The sequence below is a fragment of the Saccopteryx leptura genome, chromosome 13, assembly GCF_036850995.1.
Source record: "Saccopteryx leptura isolate mSacLep1 chromosome 13, mSacLep1_pri_phased_curated, whole genome shotgun sequence".
NCBI classification, from domain to species: Eukaryota; Metazoa; Chordata; class Mammalia; order Chiroptera; family Emballonuridae; genus Saccopteryx; species Saccopteryx leptura.
The window spans coordinates 14,891,868-14,919,229 of record NC_089515.1 but is presented as its reverse complement, the minus strand read 5'-3'; the positions used below and the strand labels follow the sequence as shown (position 1 = coordinate 14,919,229).

At 48.3% G+C, this 27,362-nt stretch overlaps 1 protein-coding gene across 1 annotated transcript in view; it reads left to right on the top strand.

Annotated features, from left to right (window-relative positions):
- Positions 1-276: 276 nt before the first annotated feature.
- CASP7 (caspase 7) overlaps positions 277-27,362 on the top strand; it is a 37,214-nt gene continuing 10,128 nt past the window's right edge. The window contains exons 1-3 of the mRNA XM_066355241.1: positions 277-392; positions 5,714-5,820; positions 6,535-6,541. Coding sequence (XP_066211338.1) covers positions 5,714-5,820; positions 6,535-6,541 — 114 coding nt within the window. The 5' untranslated portion in view covers positions 277-392. The remainder of the gene's footprint in view (positions 393-5,713; positions 5,821-6,534; positions 6,542-27,362) is intronic.

Here is a 27,362-nt window from a genome sequence, read left to right as displayed (position 1 = left end):
ATATTTTAAAGTAAATAAGAAATGTACTATGTACTATTAATGTTAAAATTGCACATATGTAACCAAACTTGCTGTCATAAAAAAGTGTGAAGTTGGGGTTTTGCGGGCCTTTAGAAGTCGGGGCCCAGGGCGCGTGCCCAGGGCGCGTGCCCGGTGCGCCCGCGGGAAGTCGGCCTCTGCGCACAATTGCAGGGCGCGCTTTCCCGCCGAGCTGCGCCCCGCCCTGGGGGCGGGCATTGGCCGAGCTGGGGCGGTGCAGACAGCCCCGCCTGTCCCCTCCCGGGCGCTCGGTTTTGTACTTCCGTTTTGGTCGTAGTAGTAGTGGCCTCAGACGCCAGCTGCGCAGGGACAGGAGCGGTCGCAAGCTCTAGCCTCCAGGCCACCGAGGAACGGTAACTTCGCCCCCGCCTCCGCCTCCGCCTCCGCTCTCGTCTTTCCCGCCCCTTCGGCGGTCGCGCGCCCTGCCCGCCTCCGGGAGCCCTGTGCCGTGGCACCGGGCGGCCGGCCGCTTGCGCTGAAACTTGGGCGAGAGCGGTCTCCGCGCCCCCAGCATCGTTCGCTTTAATCCGCTTGACCTCCCTTTCCTCCTAGCCAGCGGGCTTGCGTCAGCCGGTACTATTCGAGATTTGGGAAAGGAGAGGAGGCTTTAGAAGGAAAGGGTGGTTCCTTATCTCGCAGGGCTGGCAGCGAGGGCTCCCATGTCAGACAGCCAGAGAGGTTCCAGTCCCCGCGTCCCTGCTGGCTAACTGTGGGGCCTTGGTCCGCTCTGTTATAGGGGAATACGTAGTGGTGGACTCGGGTTAACGGGAACAGCACCGATGGAAGGAGCTGATGGTGATGCATAGCACTTCGCTCAAGGCTTAGTCATCATTGTTGGGATAGCCTGTGCTGGGCCCTTGGAGATCCCTTGGGGAAGTGAAAAAAAGAGAGAAAAGTCAGTGCCGCCAAGTCTGCCAGTTACCTTGTAACCTTTCATCGTTGTAATCAAGTTTACCATTTATGGGGCAGTAAAATTATTTGTAGGTGATTGTGTGTGTTTCGTTCCCAGGCTGACAACTTGTCCCTCACTTTCGTTTACTTAAGGCTGTTTCCTTCTTAGGGGTATATAGCCGGACCTTCATCCTCAATAGGCAGGTACTGCCTAGGTTCACAGTCCACTTCTGCCTCCTGGCTGTGTGGCTTTGGGCAGGTGACTTAACTTCTCTGAATAAACCAAAGTTCCCTCTGCAGTACAGGGTAAAGGCTCCAGTCTCCTGGCAGTGCTGTGAGCATCAGGTGACTTGAGTGCCCAGCAGAGCCCCTGGTTCTCCAAGTGCTAGAGGTAAGAGGTGAAGGTCCTCAGGGCTGCTTCTCCGTCAGCCTTTCAGAAAGATTGTCTTCAGTGGGCCAAGTTGGGGTGCAAGTTGTATTATGTTACTTTTTGGAGGAAGCATCTGCTTCCCCCCCCATTAAAAATATTTTACAGACAGTAGCTGGGAAGTGATTTCCTATCCAATGTGTACCAGTCACTTGTGAAGTGTGCCTAGAAAGAATCAGTAGAGGGTTTTCGTTTTCAGTCTCCATAAAAGCTGCTTAAAATGTGGGTATAATTTAAAAATACTGGTGAAGATTGACAGTTGACTGTTTTCTTAGTCTTGATAATAGGTAACATTTATTGAGCATCTAGAATGTGCTACACTGTGCTTAGATTTTACGTGCCTTGCTCCATGCAGCCTCACAGCCACCTGTGACTGAGGCATTGTCATCTGCCCAATTTACAGATGAGGAAACTGAGGCTGGGAGAAGTTGAGTGCTTTGTTCAAGGCCCTACGGCTAACAAGTAGAGGAGCCAGTTTAACCCTTGATCTGCTGTTCTCCATGACCTGGCTCTCCACGGCCCTCTCTGGGTCCCTTTGGTTCTGTTGTGTGTCCTACCTATATCAACAATTTATTTGGGGCACTTAAGAATTTAAACATTTTATGTACATTTCAGTTATGACATAAAGAAATATTTATTGAATGCCTGCTATATGCGCTTGGCACTTGTCTGTGTCCCTGCCAGGTTGTTAGAAGGGACACTTGCTGCCCCTTCTGGACAGTGTTCAGCATTAACCCAGAAAGATGCTGTAGGTTCCACACAGAAGAAACTTCTGGCCTAGTGTTTGGAGGGAAAGATCTGAAAAGCCTCCTACCGCTGAGCCGTAGAAATCAGCCTGACGTCACCTCTCTGTAGCTAAGCCCGAAGCCCCCACACCCACCCACCCCTGCCTGGCAAGGTGGCTGGGAAGGAGAATGAGCTGCGTAGCTCAGCTCCCTTGATAGAGCATGTCACATGTTTTATGAGTGTGCATTTCCCTCGGCCTGTGGAGCCCCCTCACTCTCTCCCTTCTCAGATGTGATATCAGACATTTCCTCCCCTGGGAAGCTTCCCCAGTGCCTCTGAGGCTGAGACAGGTCCCCTGGTACTCTCACACACCATAACGGCAGCCCCACATTTGTGGCATCCTTTTGTGGGGAACAACGCCTCTTCCCCAACAAGTCAAGACAAGGTCAGTTTGCTCCGAAGTGTATTCCCACACCGTAGCACTAGCCTGCTGCATTAGACATCCAATAAAGAGTCATCGAATGAATCATCATCCCAGCAGTCCCAACAGTATGAAAACAAGGGGTTGCCTTTCTCAGGAGCCATTTTGCTAAGGGTCTTCCTTTTTTTTTTTTTTTTTTTTTTGCATTTTTCTGAAGCTGGAAACAGGGAGAGACAGTCAGACAGACTCCTGCATGCGCCCGACTGGGATCCACCCGGCACACCCACCAGGGGGCGATGCTCTGCCCACCAGTGGGCGATGCTCTGCCCATCCTGGGCGTCGACATGTTGCGACCAGAGCCACTCTAGCGCCTGAGGCAGAGGCCACAGAGCCACCCCCAGCGCCTGGGCCATCTTTGCTCCAATGGAGCCTTGGCTGCAGGAGGGGAAGAGAGAGACAGAGAGGAAGGTGCGGCGGAGGGGTGGAGAAGCAAATGGGCGCTTCTCCTGTGTACCCTGGCCGGGAATCAAACCCGGGTCCTCCGCACGCTAGGCCGACGATCTACCGCTGAGCCAACCAGCCAGGGCGGTCTTCCTTTTTTTATACCTAATGGTCCCATCATTTTATCATCAGCCTAGATTCAGCCTCTAAGATTAGTGACACAAAACAGCTCCAGGCTTACACAGCGCTTGTTGAAGTTAGTGTCTTTTCCTGGTGGATCTTCTATAACTTGAACTTACTGGTTCTGAAAAGATTTCTGTGCTTTGCTAAATACCAATCCACATTGAAAGGTAATTAAGTCTCCATAAAAGAGATGAAATAGAAACTATTGAATATTTCTACACCTCTGGATTTACCCTTATCTCTGATGAGGTTAGTTCTGTTTTTGAGAAACACTTTGAGTCTTAATCTGAAAGATCTAACTGTCTCCAAACTGGAAATATGTTGGTGGCGATAGTGGGGACATTCATGATGCGTTCAGATTAACAGGATGGCCACCTGATTTCTCGCGGTCACTGTAGAGATCTGGTGTGGGACTTGCCCTCCCTCTCAGCTCTCTCCTCACTGCCCTGCTCCGCTCTAAGGTAAGCTGGAAGGTGACATAAGGCCATTTGGAGCTCAAGGCCACTAGGTGGATGCTTTGCCATCTTGGACAGCTCCTGCTGAGCTGGACTCCTTCTCCTCCCCACCTTCCAAGTGTCATTACCTGTGCTCTGGGACACAATATAGTCTGTCCAACCAGTGCCATCTTGTTTTCCAACCAAGTGCGAACAGCCCCGAGGGAGCCCACCAGGACTGCGGGCTGCACCTGCCACCTGTGATGTGCTCTGTGCCGCGGCTCGGAGGCTGAGGCCGGGAGAGAGCAGAGCCTGGAGAGCTGCCCCTCCATTCTGGAGAGCCGATCCCTTCACGGGGAAGGAAACAGGAACTTGATTTAGGGGAAATGACTCTGGCACAGGCTCTGCGTCTGACCAGCTGCACCAGTTGGAGCTAATTCTCTTCCCAGCTGTTCACGCAATTAATATTTGTTTAGTAAGCACCTCTGTGTGCCGGGCACCTGTGCCGTGATGAACTTATATTGCCATGTTTGAGCCGAGCAATAAGCAGAATGCAAATAAGTAAGACAGATACCAGGGCTGTAAAGGGAATGGGAGTGGGGGGAAGGGCGTGTTGCTAGGATAAGAGTAATCAAGGAGGACCTCTCTGCAGAGGTGCCCCTTTACACCAAGTTCCAAAGGTTGAGAATGAGCCAGCTGGGCAAAGATGGCATGACCAGCAAACGTGTAGGTGATAACTTCTAGGAAGAGAGGTGGTAACTTCTAGGAATAGAGGAGTAAGCATGAGCCCAGACAGAACCGGGGAAATGGGAACACTAGGGAGCTGGCAGGTAAAGGGTGTAATGGTGAGGAGCGGCCTCTGGGGTGCTTGTTGCTGGCGTTAGACCTGAGCCTGACTATTGACTGGTTATGTGGCCTGGGACAAGTCGCTCATCTTTCTCAGGGTCCGTCAAAATGCAGTTATCAAGGGGCTGACCTAACAGCATTATTGGGAGTATTAAAAAGGTAACACTGATAAAACAGTAATTAATGTGAGTTTCTATTCTTTTATTGTTATTTTTTACTTCTTGGAGTAGAGGCAGTGGTGAGTGAGTACGGGACCCTGTTGGCTGCTAGTTTTCTTAGCTCAGGGGTCAGTACGCCTATTTTGTAAAAGGCCAGGTAGGTAGTAAATATTTTTTTTAGGCTCTACAGGCCATAGTGTCTTTTGTCACAATTACTCAACTCTGATTGTGGTGGGAAAAGCAGCCACAGACAGTTCATAAATGAATGGATGTGTCTGTGTTCCAATAAAACTTTATTTACAAAAACAGGGCCATAGTTGGAAGGGCCCTAAGAATCCCAAGGAGATGGGGCGCTAGATTTGAACTTTTAGATCATAGGGATCTCTCGAAGACAAGGGAGCATCAAATAGAGTTGAGGAAATCTGTTTTGGTAAAACCCTGAAACATCACGTGATGCAGGAAGAGCGCCTTGTATTGCAGGTCGCTTTTTTTTTTTTTTTTTTTTTGTCTTTTAATAATTTTATTTTTTTAATGGGCTAACATCAAATAAATCAGGATACATATATTCAAAGATAACATGTCCAGGTTATCTTGTTGTTCAATTATGTTGCATACCCATCACCCAAAGTCAGATTGTCCTCTGTCACCTTCTATCTAGTTTTCTTTGTGCCCCTCCCCCTCCCCCTTTCCCTCTCCCTCTCCCCCCTCCCCCCGTAACCACCACACTCTTATCAATGTCTCTTAGTCTCACTTTTATGTCAGGTCGCTTCTTTTTTGAACTGGGTTTGAGTGATGCCTAGCAATGAATGAACACCTCGTGACCTGTTAGGAATGTAGGGAAACCCGATGCACCCTCCACAGCTTCTCATACAGGAGGAACATGTAACAAGATTGTGGATCTTATCTTAGACACTGCCTGAGTGCAAGGGCTGGGTTTCTGTCCCCACCCCACCTGTCTCTGGAACAATGCCAGAGATAGAGTTGGCATTCAGGTATTTGAATGAATTGATGGGGCAGGAGCCCAGCCCTGGGGCCTCAGTGTTCAAGACATCTCTAAGCTTAAGTAAAAACCATGTTACCACCTACTGAGTAGTATTTAAAAGTATCGTGCTGGATACCAATTTTCTGTTTTGCTTTTCTCCTCCAGATGGCAGACGATCAGGGCTCCGTTGGGCAGCAGGAAGCCAGGGACTCAGCAAGCGAAGATGAGGTCGATGCCAGGCCCGACCGGTCCTCGTTTATCTCATTCCTCCAGTAAGGTTCCTTCCTGGCTGGGTTATTCAGGGGCCCTGGGCACTTGGCCCGGCCACAGCTCCACTCCTTCCTGGGGAGGGGGTATCTAGGGAAGGGGTTCTGCTGTGCATGGGAGGTTTGCACAGGATCCTGCTGCTCTGTGTGACAACAATAGGGTCCCCTGTGTGTACGCCTCTGTTTCTGAGACAAGCCCAGGTGTGGCGGAAAACCAAGCCCTGGGTGTCCGCTGCTCAGCGGTTATGTGTCTGAGTGGCAGCTGCCTGGGAGTGAGGGACTGTTCTGGCCAGAGGCGACTTAACAGCCACAGTCCTCCAGAGCAGAGCCCTGCTCACTCCCACCCTGTGCCTTCAGAGGGCGGCCTCCTCTCTCCGTGGAAGCGGGGAGCATCCTGTCAACTGAGTCCCACTTTTTCCTTTACTGAGTTCACTTTCAAATTCTAAATCTTACATTTAATAATAGTCATCATCGCTTTATTTATTAAACTCTTGTCTGCCAGCTCAGTATAGCATGTAGTCCTTGTTAACCCAGGAGATGGTTTCATTGTTGTCACCGTTTACTAGGTAGGGAAACTGAGGTGCTGAGAGGTTTAGTAGCTTGCCTTTCTGGTGACAGTTAATAAATGGTGGAACTGAGATTAGAACCCAGGTGGTGCCAGCTCCGCTCACTGGCTCTGCTGTGCTGTCCATCTAGAAGTGGGGCCGCAGGGACGTGCAGGAGCCTCGTGCCTCCCCTTAACCTCGGTCACAGAGGGGCGAGTGAGTGGGACTTCCAAGAGGCAGGAGCAGTCTGTGCGTGAGAGTCATCAGACTCGCTGGCGTCTGAGCCGAGCCCCAGCTGGGAAGGACAGCCACGGGGATTAAGGTTAAGGTCAGGGGGTGCTCCCAAGCCGTTCTCAGGAGGGGAAGGGCTGGGGATGAGGGGCAGCCTGGCCCCTGGCAGCATCCCAGGGAGGGTCTTGGGTCAAACCGTCCCAGACAAAACTCAGAAAAGTGGGAAGAGCCCAGCATCCTGGACCCAAATTCCATGGGCATAGGCTGCCATTTAGGCTCAAGGATACCCGATGGGATGACCAGAAAAGACAGTTCCAACTCCTGAAAACTCTTCAAAGCCACTAGGTCCGTTGGTCCAGGCTAAACCACACCCCCACTGCAAGCCCTTTAGAGCAGTGGCCTCCAAATAGTTATGCTCACAGATACCCCCCCCCCCATAATGTAAAACTGCACACTCTCCTCATACATTTTTAAGGTTATGCATAAATTTCTTGTCAAAATTGTTGCAAAAAAAAATGTAGTAGTATTTCAGTTTCCCAACTCTTTTGAATATTTGGGTTAAGCAGGTTGCCTTTAAGTGAAAGAGATAGGAATTGTGTTATAATCATTTCATAAGTCTCAGTAGAGTCTTTTGATGTGCTTTCCAGAAAGTATGAAAATGAATGATGTGTTGTAAATACTGATGTTTAAAATCATTCCTTTAAATATATACAATGGAATCTAAATCCATACTATGAATTCCTCCTCTCCTAGATTAAGTTACTGTTTGAGCTATTAATTCACAGTTGATCTAAACAAATAAATGTTGATAAGTCATTAGTATTAAGAAACATCCAAACCTGTAGAGAATTTTTTTTTTATTTCATTTTATGTTTGTATTAAGAAACATCCAAACCTGTAGAGAATTTTTTTTTATTTTATTTCATTTTACGTTTTTATACAAAAGGAAAGAAGGCGGGGGGGGGGGGGGAGGCAGGAAGCATCAACTCGTAGTAATTGCGTCTTGTATGTGCCTTGACTGAGCAAGCCCAGGGTTTCTAACCAGCAACCTCAGTATTCCACAGGCCAGGCGAACTTTTTATAATTTTATTTGAGGCAGACTGAAACCAGCCAAGGAGCAAGATCTCAGATACCCTGAAGAATAACAGTTTCGCAGCTTCTTTTATGCATTTGAAGTTAAAGAAGGAAATACGTGGAGGTGGGCGAAAAGGCAAGGATCAGATTACAGGACAGAGGACAAGATTTCATGCTCTCTTGATGGGGCATTATTTCTGGCATTTCAGAGGTGTGTTAACCTAGATGCACAAGAGCAACACAGGGCTGGCTTAGAACCTTTCACTGAAGAAGTTATAGGCTTGGAGACTTCTGGTCAAGATGGCGAAACAGGTAAACACAGTACTCGGAGACTCCCTTGACCACATCACAATTACAACTGAACTACGGAACGGTCATCATTCAGAACCACCTGAAATCAAGCTGAACAGAAGTCTTATAAACTAAGGATATAAAGAAGAAGCCATGTTGAGACCGGTAGGAGGGGCAGAGACACAGAACGGGCTGATCCCACATCCGCCTGTGGTGGTTGAGTCAGAATGGACATCTTGGCCGCAAGGTCCCCACTGAGGGGAAGGGGTCCCCACCCGACCCAGGGCTCCCCAGCCTGGAACATCAATGCAGGGAGAGGAGTCCCCACACATCTGGTTGTGAAAATCAGCGGGGACTCTATTTGGGTGAGACAGAGAGCTTCTGGAGTCCAGAGTGTCCTTGTAAAGGGCCCACATATAGACTCATTCGCACACAAATACTCACTCTGAGCTCCAGAGTAGGGGCAGAAGCTCGAAAAGCCCCACAGATATATGGGGAGGAAGTGACTTGTCTGGTTTCAGAATGAGGGCTGGAGGGGCAGCGCTCTGGGGGCGCCGGCACCCACATTCCTTTGTTGAGACCTCCCCAACCCAGCCGGCACGTCTGAGTCTCCGTTAAGCAGGCTGACTCTCCGCCTACCCTGGGGATTCCCAGAGACCCCACCCCATCCAGATCACTCACAGGCCAGAACTTCTTTCAGCAGGTTTTCCTCCCAAGCAGCTGGCCTGAGCCTGGGCTGAGGACTTCCTTAAAAGCCTCTGAGAAGGCCCTGGCCGGTTGGCTCAGCAGTAGAGCGTCGGCCTGGCGTGCGGGGGACCCGTGTTCGATTCCCGGCCAGGGCACATAGGAGAAGCGCCCATTTGCTTCTCCATCCCCCCCTTCCTCTCTGTCTCTCTCTTCCCCTCCTGCATCCAAGGCTCCATTGGAGCAAAGATGGCCCGGGCGCTGGGGATGGCTCCTTGGCCTCTGCCCCAGGCGCTAGAGTGGCTCTGGTGGCCGCAGAGCGACGTCCCGGAGGGGCAGAGCATCGCCCCCTGGTGGGCAGAGCGTCGCCCCTGGTGGGCGTGCCGGGTGGATCCCGGTCGGGCGCATGCGGGAGTCTGTCTGACTGTCTCTCCCCGTTTCCAGCTTCAGAAAAATACAAAAAAAAAAAAGCCTCTGAGAAGTCCACCAACCCCAAAGAAGCAGTATCTGGCTTCGGTGTGCCCTGTACCTCTTGCCAAGTGGCCCCAAATTCAGCACGAGTGGCAGCTAGCCTCAGTGAGTAGCAGAGCCTCTCTCAGGTGCCTACAAACCCAGCACAGGCAGCTACCAACCACAGATAACTTTGTAGCTCCTACTAGGTGGCTCCAGGCTGGGCACGGACTTCAGCTGACCTTGGCCTGCACCAGAGCACCTCCAAAAAGGCCCCAGAGCCAGTACACCCAGTAGTTGGCTTCAACCCCACCAAAGCATCACCCAGTTAGCCCCCCATACAGCACACCCAAAGGGTAGACTCAGCAGGCACCAGAGCTTTGCTGGAGCAAATCTGCGCTGTGGTCAGGCCCCCGCACAACAGCTCACCTGCTGTGGCCACAGCCAGTCAGCCTGAGGGGTGGTCCTGTCCACAACAGGAGGACATGCACAACCCACACAAGGGACACCCCTGGAGTAGCTGGCTCAGGTGACCAGGGAGACTCGGATCCTCTGGGCCCCACAGGACACCTACTATGTAAGGTCACTCTAGCAAGACTGAAGGACGTAGCGAACTCTACCTGATGGATAGAAAGAAACACAAAGAAGCAGCAAAAATGTGGAGACACACATCTCAAATGAAACAACAACAAAGGTCCAGAAAAAGCTAAACAAAATAGAGACAAGCAATCAACCCAATGTGGAGTTCAAAACACTGGTTAGCAGGATGCTCAGTGAACTTAGGGAAAGAACTGATGAACTTGGTGAGAAATTTAAGGAAGAGATAGGCAACATAAAAATGGAAATAGAAAACATAAAAAAGGACCAGTCAGAAATGAAGAATACATGAACTGAAATGAAGAATACAGTAACTGAAAGGAAGACTACATTAGAGGGAACCAACAGTAGATCAGATGAAGCAGAGGATTGACTTGGAAGACAAGGTAGCAGAAAACACCCAATCAGAACAGCAAACACACACAAAAGAATCCCAAAAAAATGAGGATCATTTAAGGAGCTTCTGGGACAACATGCAGTGTACCAATATTTGCCTCTTAGGGGTAACAGAAGGAGAAGAGAGAGAGCAAGGAATTGAAAACCTATCTGAAGAAATATGATGTAAAAGTTCCCTAACCTGGCCAAGGAAATAGAAATACAAGTCCAGGAAGCACAGAGAGCCTCAGACAAGATGAACCCAAAGAGGCCCTCACCAAGACACATTATAATTAAAACACCAAAGGTTAAAGACAAAGAGGGAATCTTAAAAGCTGCAAGAGAAAAAGCCAGTTACCCACAACAGAGTACCCATAAGACTGTCAGCTGATATCTCAGCAGAAACCTTGCAGGCCAGATGGGATTAGCACGAAATACAGTGTGTCCGTAAAGTCATGGTACACTTTTGACCGGTCACAGGAAATCAACAAAAGACGATAGAAATGTGAAATCTGCACCAAATAAGAGGAAAACTCTCCCAGTTTCATTCTTATGCAGTGCAGTTCAATGTGGGCTCACACACAGATTTTTTAGGGCTCCTTAGGTAGCTATCCCGTATAGCCTCTACAGACTCCTCACTGACTGATGGCCTACCAGAACGGGGTTTCTCCACCAAACTGCCGGTTTCCTTCAACTGCTTATCCCACCCAGTAATGTTATTCCTATGTGGTGGCACTTCGTTATTAACGCGCCGATATTCACGTTGCACTTTGGTCACAGATTCGAATTTAGCGAGCCACAGAACACACTGAACTTTCCTCTGTACCGTCCACATCTCGACTGGCATGGCTGTGGGCTGCTCCACTGTCTACACGGTGTTATGTCATCATCTGCGCATGCGCACATGCTGCCACATCATCCTACAGAAACTGGGAGGGTTTTCCTTTTATTTGGTGCAGATTTCACATTTTTATCGTCTTTTGTTGCTTTCCTGTGACCAGTCAAAAGTGCACCATGACTTTACTGACACACTGTATTTAAAGAGATGAAAAGCAAGGACCTACAACCAAGATTACTCTACTCAGCACAGCTATCACTTTAGAATCAAAGGACATATAAAAGAGCTTCCCAGACAAGAAAAAGCTAAGAGTTCATCACTACCAAACCAGTATTACAAGAAATATGGAAGGGTCTTTTTTAAGAGGAAGAAAATATGAATAATAAGATGGCAATAGGCCTGACCTGTGGTGGCGCAGTGGATAAAGCATCGACCTGGAAATGCTGAGGTCACCAGTTCGAATCCCTGGGCTTGCCTGGTCAAGGCACATATGGGAGTTGATGCTTCCAACTCCTCCCCCCTTCTCTCTCTCTGTCTCCTCTGTCTCTCTCTTTCTCTGTCTCTCCCTCTCCTCTCTAAAAAAAAAAAAAAGAATAAGTAAAAATATATAAATAAATAAAAAAGATGGCAATAAGTACATACTCATCAATAATTACTTTAAATGTAGATAGATTAGATGCTGCAATCAAAAGATAGTATGGCTGCATGGATAAAGAAGCCCCACCCCTGCGTTGTCTGCAGGAGACTCACTTCATAGTGAAAAGACACACAGATGGAAAGTAAAGTGATGGGCAAAGACATTTCATACAAACGGAAGTGAAAAAAGTTGAGGTCGCAATACTGACACCAGATGAAATAGACTTTAAAACAATGACCCAGCAATTCCACTGCTGGGATACGAAGAAACCCAAAACATTAATTCAAAAAGACATATGCGGGCCCTGGCCGGTTGGCTCAGCGGTAGAGCGTCGGCCTAGCGTGCGGAGGACCCGGGTTCGATTCCTGGCCAGGGCACATAGGAGAAGCGCCCATTTGCTTCTCCACCCCTCTGCCGCGCTTTCCTCTCTGTCTCTCTCTTCCCCTCCCGCAGCCAAGGCTCCATTGGAGCAAAGATGGCCCGAGCGCTGGGGATGGCTCTGTGGCCTCTGCCTCAGGCGCTAGAGTGGCTCTGGTCGCAACATGGCGACGCCCAGGATGGGCAGAGCATCGCCCCCTGGTGGGCAGAGCGTCACCCCATGGTGGGCGTGCCGGGTGGATCCCGGTCGGGCGCATGCGGGAGTCTGTCTGACTGTCTCTCCCCGTTTCCAGCTTCAGAAAAATACAAAAAAAAAAAAAAAAAAGACATATGCATTCCACGTTCATTTGCAGCTTTATTTACAATAGCCAAGATAAGGAAGCAACGCAAGTGTCCGTGGGTAGACAAATGGATGAAGAAGATGTGGTACATAGATACAGTGGAGTCTTTCTTAGCCATAGAAAAGAATGAAAGCTTGCCATCTGCAATAACCTGGATGGACCCAGAGGGTGCTGTGTTGAGTGAAGTAAGTCAGACAAAGACAAATACCATATGATATCACTTACATGTGGAATCTAAAAAAACAAAACAAAAAACCGCTTGAAACAAACTCCACAGGTACGGAGAACATTTTGATGGTTGCCATATGCGAGAGGTGTTGGGGGAATGAGTGAAAAAGGGGAGAGGGGTTAAAATGTGCAAACTGCCAGTTCCAAAAAAGGTCATGGGGGTGGAAGGACAGCGTGCAGTGTTTTTCACCCTCAGGGTCGCGGGCCAGTCCGCAGGAAGTTTTCGTGCTGGTCTGCCAGTTCACCACCCTGACGTTGTATGAAGATTATAGACCCAATGATCTTAGTCAAATTCGCTTATGCTCAGGGTCATTTCTGCCTTGGCAGTCCCCAGAATAATTCTGCTATTTTCACCGGTCCCCAAGTATAAAAAGGGTGAAAATCACTGGTCGACTCTAGGGGATATAGGATATAATCAATATTATTGTAATAACTGTGCATGGTGCCAGGTGGGTTCTAGCCTTATCAGGGTGATCTCTTCATGAGTTATATGAATGTCTAATAACTATGTTATACACTTGAAAGTAAATATAATATGGTATAGCAATTATAATTAAAAAATTAAAAATTATTAAAAACAAAAAAGAAGTTATAGGCCAGGGGCATGACTACCCACCATAACCTGCCGAGTTTGGAATCCATGATCAGGTCACCCTGTGAGGCTACTTTCTGTAGAACCCATATTATTCATCAACATTTTTAAATCAGTAATCAGCGAAGTAATTATTAAATGGAAACTGACTTATCATGGGATGGCTTGGCCTTTAAAATTAGCTAATGAAAAAAAAAGTTAGCTAATGAATAGTGGACAAATAATACATACTTATTGCTAGAAAGAGTTTAGTATCACCTCTTTTTCCTATTTTTTTATTTTATTTTTAGAGATAAAAGCTCTGAGAAACCATGATTAAATACATGGGCTAGCAAGAGTTCTGGTATAATAATATCACTTAATTCTTTGAATTCCTTCCCAGATCAGTGCCTAAAATAGACAACCCAAGAAGTCCTTCTCAATTGTATTGAAAATTAAAAATTGGAAATTACCTGACTTTCAAAGAATTGTTATTCAGTCCTTAGAGACATCTTCATTTCCAGTTTCTGGGACCCACACCATAGAGGCCTTCTCAAACTTCTCCAATAGCAGTTAATGAAACCTGTTCTTTTTTACCGAGAGGCAACTTGTTTAACCCAAATACTCTAACAGAGGTAAGATAATTAAAATAGCATTAACAGACATTTGTTAGTATCCTTTGGGAGGGGGTATGCTTTTAAACTACACTGCTCACAAAAATTAGGGGATATTTTATCGCTTCATCTTCATTTTAAAATATCCCCTAATTCTTGTGAGCATTATGTATGCTTTTAAAAGTATTTTTTGTTAAGACCTTGGTGCTACAAATGTAGCCCATACATGTATGGAAAATGTCTGCTGTGGAATCTAGGTGACAAAGCCAGTTCTCATCAAACCAGCCAGCCATGCCAGACTTGCTTTCAATCAGTAAAGGGCTGATATTTTTTTCCATTCAATAAATGTGTTATTGGGAATCCCTGTGACAACCATCTTGTTTCTGAATTCTAAATCCCGGATCAATGGGTGGGTGGGTGGATGGATGGGTGGATGGAATGAATTCTAATTCTTGGATGGATGGATGGACGGATAGATGGATGTGTGGGTGGGTGAGTGGATGGATGGATGGATGGATGTTGGGGAGGAAAAGTGGGAGGAAAGGGCAGAAAACCCAGTGTGGTGTTTACCTCCTTGAATCAGTGTTTACTCTTGCAGGACTTGAGCTCAACAATGATACTGTCTTTGGGAATAATCAAGGGTTGAAAGAGACAAAGCTATGATACAAGAGTCGTATCACTCCCATTCCATTCTACTGTCTATATATTTTTTAATATATGACTGAATTTGGGTCAGCCCAGTGTGCCCCCAAAGAGCCCATTTCTAATGCCATCCTACACCCTCATCAGACTCCTGTGTAAGTAGGGAGCTCACCACAGTGCCTGATCAAGGAGACGTGCTGATATTTGAATTGTCCCTTTGTTAGATGACGTGGGGATTTTGACATCATCTAAGGTTCAGGGTGGGAGAGAAGGCTGCTGCTTTTTTTTTCTTTTTTTTTTTTCTGAAGCTGGAAACGGGGAGAGACAGTCAGACAGACTCCCGCATGCGCCCGACCAGGATTCACCCGGCACGCCCACCAGGGGCGACGCTCTGCCACGACCAGAGCCACTCTAGCGCCTGGGGCAGAGGCCAAGGAGCCATCCCCAGCGCCCGGGCCATCTTTCTCCAATGGTGCCCTGGCTGCAGGAGGGGAAGAGAGAGACAGAGAGGAAGGAGGGGGGGGGGTGGAGAAGCAAATGGGCGCTTCTCCTATGTGCCCTGGCCGGGAATCGAACCCGGGTCCCCCGCACGCCAGGCCGATGCTTTACCGCTGAGCCAACCGGCCAGGGCCAAGGCTGCTGCTTTTATGCAATAGGGGATGAGAGACTGGGAAGGGGATGGTGGTATCTGACCCAGACAGTTTTAGAAAAAAATACAAACAGAAGTTGAGGTTTTGGTAATTAATTGCCTCAAAACTGTCTGTGTCTGGCCCCTTGGCAAGTCTTCGAGCACCCTGTTTGAAGACCTCTGCCTTAAAAGCCCATCGTTTTGTGAAAATAGATGTGGTCTGTGGTATGGGTGTCTCTCCCTCTTAAGTCCTTTGGAAAGGTAAATAATTCTGGATAAGTTTTATATTCTGGTCCACTATACCTTTTTCATAGCGTGGTTGATGTTGACATCAAACTTTATATTGTCAAAATAAGCAGTAAGCATCCTTGCAAAATACTTAAGTTAAATTCCCTTTTCTGAACTGCTTATTTCATTTGCATGAACTGGTAGGCATGGTTTGAATTATTAAACAATCCTGAGCGACACCCTTCCTGATAGTGAAATGCTATTTTCTCTGCCTTCACCAGGCTGACTCGTTCATTACCCGTGCTACACTGGCTGTCTACAAAGGAGGCAGTCAATTGGAATAAAATGCAATCGGGATTTGTTAAGTACCTTTAATATTTTTAGCTTTTTCCTTCTGTGTTCTACTTCAGTAAGGTGAAAGTTTCTTTCATCTAGGAAAGTATTACTGGCTTTAAAAATTAGCCACATGAGATGCCATTTTTGGTCATAAAGTTATTGTTTCATTCATTCATTAAATATTTAACTCTTTGAGTAGTGAGTTTTTTTCATGCTTGCTGACCTCTGGGAGTGAGTTTTTTGTTTTGTTTTTTCAAAAAATGAAATTAGTTCCAGTTTTATTAACTTAAAATCATGTTTGTTTGATAACCAATTTATGGAAATAAGAACATACATTTGCCTCTTTTTAATGTTGCCTTACACATTTTTAAAATAAAAATTTTTGTTACGATCATACTCTGGATGGTCAGGAGGCACGAGGACGTACATGAACTTTCGTACTACTCAGAGGATTAAAGAGTGACAGTGAGGTTAAGCCCCTTGCCCCCGGTCCCACAGTTGGTTAGTGGCATAGCCAGGATTTGAACCTGCGTACACCTACCTCTCAGATTGAGCTTTCAATCAGCCTTCTCTCCTGCTGCCCTTACATGCCAGGCTCTGTGTTGGGCTCTGGGCTACAGCTGTGAATAAGGTCCACAGGCCCCCTGCCTTCGGATGCTCGCGTTCTTGTAGGGAAGGCAGACATAGAGCAGGTGGTTGAGCTGTGAGGGTCTAGGAAGAGGCCGGGCAGGGTGCTGGAGAAGTCCAGTTCAGACAGGTACCCGGCCTGGGCTTGCGGGTCACAGAAGGCCCCCTGGACGTGTGGTCTGTGTGCTGAGACTTGATGGGGAGGGGCTGGTGGGTGGAGGGGAAGGGGTCCTGAGATCTGGGACCGTTCTAGCTGGCAGGAATGTGGGTGTGGAGGAAGGCAGAGCGGAGATGGGGAAATGGGCAGAGGCCACATTTCGGAAGGGCTTGTCTGCAGGTCCCGTTGAGGACTTGGGATCAATCCTAAAGTTGGAGAAGTCACTGAGGGGTCTTAGTGACTCGGTCCATTACACACGTGCGCACACACAGACGGGAACATGCACGCTGTAACGGGGAGAATGCAGAGCTTGTCACAGTTCTGCAGATGGGAGCGGGTCCCGGCAGGTGGATGGGGACAGGCAGACTTGGGAGGTGCCCGGGGGCAGAGACCACAGGGTGTTAACCAAGTAGGAGAAGCTGAAGGGGGGTCGATGAGGAAAGGGGCATGGGACCACAGGGGTGGTTGAAGTCATCTAGGAACTGCTAAGCTCTCTTGCTAGAAAATAGGGGTGCAAAGATGTGCCCACATTGGCCACCTTCCCTTCTCTGCGTTGCTGACAGAGACCTCGTGAGAGACGCGGGTGGTGTCAGAGACGTCATCTGTAAAGGGGTGAGACCGTGGGTCAGAACGGTGTGATTCGCCGCAGAGAGCGCATGTCCATTCTCACACCTGTCCCATCGACACCGCACTGGAACCCTTGTGCCTTAAGGCCTCTAACCGGGACTGTTTATCCTCTTGAATTGAACTCATTGAGGTGACCTGAATATGGTGTCAGAGTGGGTTGTTTCCTGCAAATCTGGAAGGTGCGGCAGCCCCTCCCGTTGTCCTGTGTGCTGCGTGCGGGGCACTTTGTATCGCGCGTGGCACACGTGGATGCAGCTCGTGGCAGCATCGCTGGTTACTCCCCGCGCTCTCTGCAGCTGGTGGCACGCCCCACCCCCAGCCCATCCCAGGATCCTCCTTTCTCAAGAATTCCCTACAGGACTTACTGTAAGGCAGTGGAGGGGACAGTAACACCCCACTTAACTCTAATTGAGGACAGACTGCCCACCCACCCTGCCCCGCAAACCTCAAGGATTCTGGGAAACAGAAAGAAGCCGCCTTTTCTCCCCAAAGCCTGACGGGTGTTGCACTCGCTGGCCCTACTCCCAAGCCCTCACTCCTGTCGGCGTTTTTCGTCTCGCCGCCACTAGATGGCACCACAGCACCGTTTCATTCCATTCCTTGTGGGGTAATCCACCCTGACTGTTCTTTACTTCCATTTAAAAACAAAAATTTATTAACCTTGTTTTCTAATTTTCTGATTATGGAGGAAATTTGGAAAACTCATAAAACCACAGAGGAAAGCGATCCAAGGTATTAATTTAAAATTAGTCAAGTGTTGGACTTTTATTTTTAATGACTTAGAAGAAATACATTCTGTGCACAGTCTACCTTCATTATGAGCCCTGGTTTGTGGAACAAAGCCTACGTCATCTGTGAACTTGAGGAGGGCTCCCTCTGATGTAAAGGTGACCCGAGCACCCAGCACAGGTTACCTGCCACCCAAATTGACGATATGGCCCCTGCCTCTGATATAAACTCAAGGTCTCATTGAGTGTCTAAGAGTTAATCCCCCAAAATAGCTAATTGCTGGATTGTAGGGTACAGAGTGGGGGGCTCGGGACAGGAAGGAGCAGTGTGACTTGAGTTGTCAGGGAGAAGCAGTGGGTTATCAGGGCGCCAGCAGGGCCTGCTGGAGCTGGGAGCACATGGCATAGGTTCTGGGAAAGTGGCGGAGGCCCCTGGGATGGGGTGAGTTTGGTCCTACCGCCAGCAGTGGGAGCCTTTGCAGGCAAAAACGCAGGCCCTGGCTGTGCTGCCCCGCATGCTGGAAGATGGCCTCGCTCAGGAACCTGTCGGCTGTGAAATCAGATTCCCCTCTGAGCTCTGCTCAAGGTCAGTATTAAAGGGAACTTAAAAGAAGAAAAAAAAAGTAGCAAACATTTCAGTCTCCTGTTTCCCCAGGGGTGTGGCTCTGCCCCGGGGTTTGTTTATGCTGCTGGCTCCTGAGTGAAGACGGCAGGAGGAAAGGCTCGTTCTCAGGACTTGAGAAACTCCCCGTTTTGTCTGTTTTCCAAGCCCTGGCTCAGATCACGTGAGCTTTCCCCTGCATGTCATCCTGGAAGTCTGACCTCTGTTCTCCCGGAGTGTGTTTAATAAATGCCTCTAGGTCTTAACTCTTCTCTCTTGGGATGGCAACTTGGGTCTCTCCCCCAGTGAGTGTTACAATGTAAACAGATCCCTATTAAGAAAATTTATTTATTTATTTGTAATTATTAGAAAGACTCAGGTGGCCTGGTTTTTCATTTTGCAGAGGGAAGAATAAAGTGTTTTAGAAGAAGCAGTGCTTTGGAATTGGAGGGGGAAGAGAAAAAAACAAAACAAAGAAAGCAGACCTTTGCTTGTTCCAAAAAATGTGTTCCAAGTTAAGTGAAAACCATTCAATCACACGCGTTGATTGAAAAAGGCCAGGTCTGGACCCCTAAGGGGAAAAGAACGTTAGAACAAAGCCAGGGGATTACTTTCTAGTAAAGGAAGCCTTCATATCCGGCTCCAGAGTACTGGGTGCCTGTCTCCCAAATTTGTATGTACTGGGTGATAAAGCTTTTAGTGCTGTGTTTGCAGCAGTGACGAAGCCACTTCCATGACGGCAGTGGTGGCGTGGAGCTGGGCATGCAGGTTCGGATCCTGCCCTGCCTCCCACGCACCTGCTGAGGGGCGATAGCAAGTCCTTCGACCTTTCTGAGCGTTGTTTCCTTATCTGCGGAGTAGGGGTGGGAACACCCAGCCACTGGATTGTGGTATCTGCCTGCTGAACTACCCGCTAAGGAAGACATCCTAGCATCCTAAATGTTAAAATCGGAAAACTCCTTAAAAGGTGATTTACTCTCTTTCCTTCTGCAACGATGAAGGAAAGTTAAGACCAGAGAGGTGGAGCACGCTACCCAGAGTCACCCAGCAGGACTAGGACAGGGACCCAGGCCTACCTACCTTAGAGTCCAGTGTCCCCACCACCACCCACAACTTCAGGGGCATCGAACTGTTCCACCAGCAGAGCGGTTTTTTCTTCTACCCGAGTGGGTCAGCGCATTTAATTCTTCACTGAAACTGCTCCCTTTCTGCTTCACACCAGTGGAGGGAGGGTTTACGGACAGCGGTCCCCACAGAGCCCGTAGCAGTGGGCTTTCTCATAAAGAAGGCCGAGGGCACGTTTCCGGACCAGCCCGCCACGCCTCTGAAACAGTCACCGACCAGGTCGAGAACTGAGGCTGGATAAATGTACAAAATGTATAGCATACCACCAGCTATTTTAGGTCCTGGCTCTTCTAGAGCAGGAAAAACTAAGCTCTAAGGTTAAAAGACAAAGGGAGGAAGGGGGTAAATGAGAAGGTTTTTGTAGTAATAGAAATTGTAAAGCACTCAGGATAGAATTAAATCTAGGAATAGAAAAAGCACCTCGAAAGTGAGGCTTGTTGCTTCTCAAGGGAACACGTGGTCACAGTGTGCACAGTGGCCCTTGCACGTTCAGGAGCTTGTTGCTGGACCTTGACGGCCCTCTGCCCGGCAGGCCTCTGCTACGGTGGGTGTGCACACTGCTCAGATGGCAGACAAGGATGGGGAGGTGTTTGTGTAAGAAGGACGGCTGTGTGCTGTTCTGCGTTCTGGGGCCTGGGCAGTCATACAGACCTCACTGCGTCTTCCACTCTGTTTTAGGCTATTTAAAGAGAATGGAGTCTTTTAGTTCCCCTGGATGATTTATTTTAAGTCCTTTGTCGATTTTTATTGTCTGGGGTCTCTGTTCCTTTTTGGGGGTTGAGGAGGGAAATGTGGAAGGGTAAGTTTAGGGGAGAGACTCTGTTTTCCCCCCTAGTCTATTTTATTCTATTTCTTATTTACTAATTTTAGAGAAAGAAGAAAAGAAAGAGAAAGATAAGAACATTGGTCTGTTCCTGTAGGTGCCCTGACCGGGGATCGAACCGGCAACCTGTGTGCTTCAGGGCGACACTGAAGCCAATCGAGCCATCCGCCCAGGGCCCCCCAGCCTGTTTTAAACTGACTGTTTCCCAGAGTATTTAGGCCAGTGGAGTTTCAGAGAGGAAAGTGCAGAGCCAGTTCTCTGCCTTAGCCGCAGACCCGAGGCTGGAAAGGATGAGGAGGTTGGCCCGGGGCAGCAGGTGCTATAAATCTACTTCATCCGCTTCACACCTTTCTCTGCCTGTGTCCCCAGCACCAGGAAATTGAGCAAAGCTTTGCTGAGTCGTGTGCTTACTGAGTGTGTGGTGTTTGTGCGTTCACGTTTTCCGCTGTGCATGGGGAGGGGTGAGATGGGAAACTGTAGGAACTCCCGGGGCCTCTACTCTATTCAGGACCATTGAACAGCATTGATGTGTCTCATTTGGAAACTGAAAGTATACCTCTCCAGTCTTTTGTTTGTAGGACCACCTTGAGTACCTTCAGAAAGAAAAAAATTACCGAGTGGGTCTCAACTGGTTCACCACAAACGCACTTCCTGTTTCTGTTCATTTGCTTACATATCATTTCACGGATTTTGTGATATTCCGGCCTGGGCTGCTTTGCCCCCTTTTGTGGATGGGGCCCTTCGATGGGCGGCCAGCGTGGTCATCACTTTCAGTGGCTGTGCAGAATTTCATTCTCCTAATTCTCGGCCCCTGGCCCAGCCGTTCCCCTTACTGCTTCCAGCTTTTTCTCTAAGTCTAACAGATGGTGCTGCTGGCTGCGTCTTGGTGGCAACGTGGGTCTTTTTTCCTCTGGACTTCATGCACTCAGGAAGTCTCTTTGTCGCTGGGTGGGAGGATGCCGCCCTGTGGAGCTGGGCATTTCTGCCGGTCAGCAGAGCAGCGGGAGGCCAGTGTGACCTGCCCAGCCCCGCTGTGAATGGTCCTGTGGAAAGCTCCAGCGAGCGGCTCAGTGCTGATTCAGTCCCAGGCCTTTAGGGCCCGCGCCGCGCCAGCCTTCTGTCTCCTGCTGCGCTCCAAGCATGCTGAGCTTTTATTATTACAGAGAAGAGGGCAACTCGCTGCCTGTCATCGCCGGGCAACACCTCGTTCTGATGCCAAGCGGGGTGCCTTCGGACGGAGACACGAGGTACGGCCTTACCCCCTTCCCTTCCTCCCGGCCTTGCTCTGTGCGAGGTATGTCAGGACGGTTGGGGATGCCCTCTGTTGAAGTGCTGAAACCATGAATGAATCATCCCAGAAATATTTAGACAAAGCAGCTACGAAAACCAGAACCCCGTTCCGAATGAAACGGCCCGGAGGGGTAGTGTGTGCCGGCGGGTGTGTTTACTTTCATGCTGATGAATGTCTGTGCTCAGCTACAGCCTCTGGGAACCCTGTTCGGGGAGAAAACAAATCAGCAGCCGCTCTGCATGCTTACAGTTAGTCCCTTCCAAATATAGAAAGGTATAATTCACGGTTCCAGCCCGCCGGGGATGTGAAGAGGATAAAATCTGTGCTTATCCACTCCGGCGGTGGGGAAAATTGCACTGGGTCCCAGAGTGACTCACGAAAGTTCATCGTGTACTTTCTGTGATTTTTCGCTCTCTGTAACATAACGCCGACTGTTTATATCCGCTCATGTTTTCTGGTAGGAGGTCTTTTTTATATAAATAACCATCTGAGTTTGGGTTGTAATTATTTGCCTCTTGACTCTGTCAAAATGACCTCACACTATGTAATTTGAGGCTTGAAAAAAGAAAAAAAAATGGCTGTCTACTAAGAAGTTAAAATAATCCCGTTCTTTCCTGATCATCGATGTAGGCATTATCTGTGCTTCTAGCAGAGATTTGAACCTATTTGAACGCATCTGGGAAATGAAGGTTATGGTCCTCGCCCACTTGGGTGAGGAAATACAACACCAAGAGCCAGAGAGGGGCTTTAGGAAGCATCGTGGTGAACCAGCGGCGCTTCTGCGCACGACCTGGCCATTGCGTGTTCGCACGCCCTGAACGGAATGCACTCCACCATTCTACCAGGCTCTCGGAGCTGTTGCAGGCTTGCTGACCTGGCCCTAAACACAGTGGTTTCCTGGCCAGGTTTACTTCTTAAAATCTGTAGCCAATTGTGGAACACGGGAGCCTTTAAGAGGATTTGGAACTTTTAATTCACGGGTCTGGTTTATTGTCAGTGTTGCGCTTAACAGCAGGTTTCAGAACAAGGGCCCCGTGTTTCTTCTCCACGTGATAATCTTCAGGGTCTTCACGATGTTAAAAAAAGACAAGGTCAAGAGCAGGTTTATCAGCAGAGAATTAGCAAAAGGATGATGGGGGGGGGGGGCAGGAGGAGGTAGAAGGGACAGCACCTGGCTTAAAAACACCTGGCCAGCTTTCATTTGCTGTGTCTTTCCAGTGTCTCCTCTAGAGTCTGCGGAATAAACGGGATGGTGATCGCCGACAGACTTGGCAAAGCGTAGAGCACGGCACCAACATTAGTGATACTTGTGCCTAGTGACTTAGGGAACGCCGAAGCGCTTCCCCCGCCATTTGTAGCATTTGTCACGTTTGTCAGATCTAGGGGAAAGGCTGGTTGTCCATTGATCCGGACTCGAAAGGCACTCAGCACGCGCACCTGTTGGGGTCTGTGTTCTCACGGGGTCCAGCCTCTTCTGCAGGAAGGCCTTAGAGGAAAGTGGGGCGACAGCCGCTTTTAGAAAACCTTATCTGTGGGGGATGATGCCAGCTGAAGACGTTTCTAATCTGGATTTTCGAAAGCTTCTTACTACCCCCTTCTCGTTCCCCCTCCCCCTGGGAGAACCCGTCCCACGGATCTGTGGACTGTTGCCGCCTTTCTGCCGTTGGCTGATTAATTAGCACAGTCTCTTTGGAGCTTGGGAGTCCGTTGCTTCTGTCGGTAGCAGGTGTTTATCCGATGATCTGCTTGGCTCTGCCAGTTGATTTCCAGACAGACGGTAACTCTTTCTGAGCCGCTGCCATGGGGATCACACTGCTTTCCTCCCCTGACTGTTCTGATAGTGAGTTACGGCTCCACCGCGGCCATGCAGGGCACTCACCCGCTTTGTATAAACCAAGGAGAATGAGGCTGGCCTTGCAGGCGGAGTGGCGTTTCCTGGAAGCATGTTGGTTGTGTGGGCAACTTCAGTTTAATGTTCATCTCCACGGGAGACCTTGTAGGTTTCATGGGGAGTCATAAATCTCACACATGGCCTGAAATACACCTGGCTGCTACCCAGGGGCGCCTTCCACAGTGCGTGCCTTCCAGGGCACATCTTGTTTGACCTTCTGGCCGAGAACCAGGGGCCCAAAGGCGGCACCCACGTGGAGAGTGGTGCTTGATAGGGTAGGGCGAGCTGGTGCCCTCTGCCCTGCCTGGGAGTGGGAATGGCAGGCAGGACCTCTGCTTTCTTGGGCTGTAGAAGTAGCGGGGGGACGTGAAATGAGAGTAGAGACAGCAATGCCAGGTTAGAGCCAGGACGCCCATGCCAGCAGGCAGACGGGTTAGTGCGGAGCCTCTCAGACTTCAGAGGGTGTGAGCCTCTCTAGGAAAACACCCAGGCCTGCCCCGACATGCTGATTCTATGGGTCTAAGACAAGGCCAGAGGCTCTGAGACCAGGGGGCTTGGTGTTCAGCCACGGAATAAACCTGGCCTCTACCCCTGTCTAGCTCTGTGATCGTGGACAAGCTAATTTAATATTCTATGAAATGGGGCTCAGAGGCGTGGATTCCATGAGCTACATGTAAAGTGGTAAGTCATCTCAAGAAGGTGCTTAATATAAATGTATTACTATTGTTGTTATGATCGATACAGAGAAGACAAAGAAATTTAAAAGGCCAGGGAGGTGGGTAAAACCACTGTGGGAAGGAAGAAAATGAAGTGTCTAGGGACCCCTTCCAATAACTAGCACAAAAGCCCAGTAATCTTCAAAATAGGTCCTATCTTGAAATCCACTTGCAGCAAGTGACTTTTAACTAGTAATAGTCATTTCATTTCCGTCTTTTGAATAATTATTCACATATACTAACAGGCATACATTGCAAATTATTATTCCCATTCTTTCCTGCTCTCCTGCTCCTTTCCCCCGTAACACAGACACACCCATTCTTAATGATGTACAATAATAACCCCAGTAATAATAATAACATTTACTTACCACGCAGTCCATGCTACACACGATCTAAGTACTCTGTGCATATTAGCTTGTTTACAGGCTCTGTAACAGACACTGTACTTTTGTCCTCTGGACGAATGAGGAATCTAAGGCTCAGAGAGGTTAAGTAACTTGCCCGCCATCGCTCAGCTTTGTGGTGGGGCAGGGTTTTCAACCTCAACAGTCCAGCCTTGGAATACACGGATTTATCCATCATATCATCCTTCAAGAGATTCTGTATGAAAATGAAAACTTATAAAAATATTTAATTCCCCTTCGTTTTTTTTCCCCCCAAAAGGTAGCATCTTGTTCTCGTTCTGCCCTTTTGTTATTCCATGCTTAACAGTACTTCCTGGAAATCGTCCCACACCAGGACAGAGAGCTTCCTCCTTCTTGTCAACGATACTCTGCGGCTTTGATTAAAGACCCTGCCCTCTCTGGTCCAAGCAGGAAGTAGGGACTGAACCGCATCGTCGTCCCTGTGCCGCTGGTCATGATGGGAGTGAGGGGCTAACAGAATAAACGTGTGTCTGCCAGCAGGCCTTTTAATGAAGGGCTGCTATTAAGGTTCAGAACCGGACACGAGAGAGGCAAGGGGAAGAGGAAGGAAGAAAACTGGTCAGTCCAGAAGCATTTCCAAATCGTGTTAGATGTCACACCCAAAAGAAACGCTTAAGCGACAAGAAACCATTGTCTGGTCGGTGTTCCTGCGGAATCAGCAGCCAGAGGCTGCCCTGAAAGAGCTGCGTCCCAGAGATCCGCCCCTTCCTGAACGTGAGGCCGTGTTAATGCACACCTCTGCTGCTGTCTGGCAACAAGAGTCGGCCCGATGGAAGGGATAGCACAGTTCTCAGAACAGGAGTGTTGAAGGAAAGAGAGGGTGAGAGAGGGATGATCCCCAGCAGGGTGCCCCAACGCCTCGCATTCTGGACTCTGTTACAGAGTGAGGGTGCAGGCACTGGACTTCAGTCCACTTGTTTTTCCCCTCTTGCTTTCTTCCTGTTGCCTTTTCTTGACAATTATTTCCTCCTCTTATTTGTCTCTACAGGTACATGCTTTAATCTGATTGACTGGCCGTCAGGGCCTGGTCCCCCCAAGTTTAGCTACAGATGGAGTTTTCCCAGGGCCAGTGCCTCTTAGGGTGAGGGCGTCAATGGGAGTGAATTGATCATCACTCTCTAATACACACCATGGTCTGGGAAAACCTGAGTTTAAAAAAAAAATAAAGCTATTTTGGTTAGAAGGAAAAATTAATATTGACTGACTCAGATCCAAAAAGAGGAAGCAGAAATTACCAGTTAGTTCATTTTACCAAATCAGAGTTCAGGGCAGGGACAGGATAAAAGTAAAAGTAAGGCAACTTTTCCTTCCTTCCCTTTCGAGATATTCACCAAGAATCACATTTCATATTCAACTTCAAGGTACTTTTTATAACCATGGAAAGTAGTTTCTGTAAACTGTTTAATCTTTATTGCCCTAATGTGTTCCTTAAAAAAAGAAAGAAAAAAGTTAATTTTCCAAATTCTATTCTGATAGAAGCGGAGTCCCTTTTGTTTAATTTTTCCCATGTAACTTACTGTATTTCCCCATATATATATAACATGCATCCATTTTTCAGAAATTTGGAGTCTAAAAACTGGGTGCATCTTATACAGCGGTTGTAGAATTTTTACTTACATTTCCCACTTTTTCGCACTTGTTTTTGCGTTCGTTGTTGAAGACAGTGGTTCGTCATCAGACACAGATGAAGACAAGCTAATGGATGGGAGTTCTGACAGTGATGAGGAGTTGTGTGGATTTTATGATGAATGAGACTTGAGTTTAATAACTATATATAACATTTTTTTTCAAATTTTGGGCCCCAAATTAAGGTGTGTCTTATACATGGGAGCATCTTATACATGGGGAAATATGGTATATCCAAGCCTGTTTTTCTTATAAAAGGTGCTCACTGGCTTGTTTTGTTCACCACTGAGGATGCACTAAGGGGCTGCTTCAAAGAAATCACATCTTGTTTATTACTCGGATATCGTGGCACAATTTGTCTTAAATTAACCCATGTTGACGAAGATGAACAGTAGAATTTTATCTCTGAAAGGGCTTTAGTGCATACACTGTGCCATCCAGCCTGCCTGACTCGGTGTCACTCTTCTTAGGGTCTGTAAACGACCTTCCCGACCTGTCAGGCGTCAGTGAGAAAACGCAGGGGAGTGTTTAATAAGATCCCAGCCCCTAGTGCGCACCGGCTAACGTGGCCTGCTGCTATTACAGCCCCTAGTGCGCACCGGCGAACGTGGCCTGTGGCTATTACAGCCCATAGTGCGCACCGGCTAACGTGGCCTGTGGCTATTACAGCCTCTACCTGGGTGTGACCCCGCCCTCTCCTCCTGCCTCAGAGTGTGCCCTGAAAGGCTGTGCACAGATACTTGATTGTGCGCAAAGGACACTGTTGCTAGCTGGGTCATTGACAGGGCAGCAATAAGGACGTCCTTCCTACCCCTTCCCACATGGCGTGGACTCGAATAGTCCGGAAACTTGATTTGCTGATCCGTGACTTCTCTGAGAAGTTTTTTTGGAGGCCTGGGGGGCGGGGAGGGCTCTACAGCAGGGGTCCCCAAACTAAGGCCCGCGGGCCAAATGTGGCCCTCTTGAGGCCATTTATCTGGCCCCTGCTGCACTTCGGAAGGAACACCTCTTTCATTGGTCGTCAATGAAAGGAGCACATTGACCATCTCATTAGCCAAAAGCAGGCCCATAGTTCCCATTGAAATACTGGTCAGTTTCTTGACTTAAATTTATTTGTTTTTTATTTTAAATATTGTATTTGTTCCCGTTTTGTTTTTTACTTTAAAATAAGATATGTGCAGTGTGCATAGGGATTTGTTCATAGTTATTTTTTTTATAGT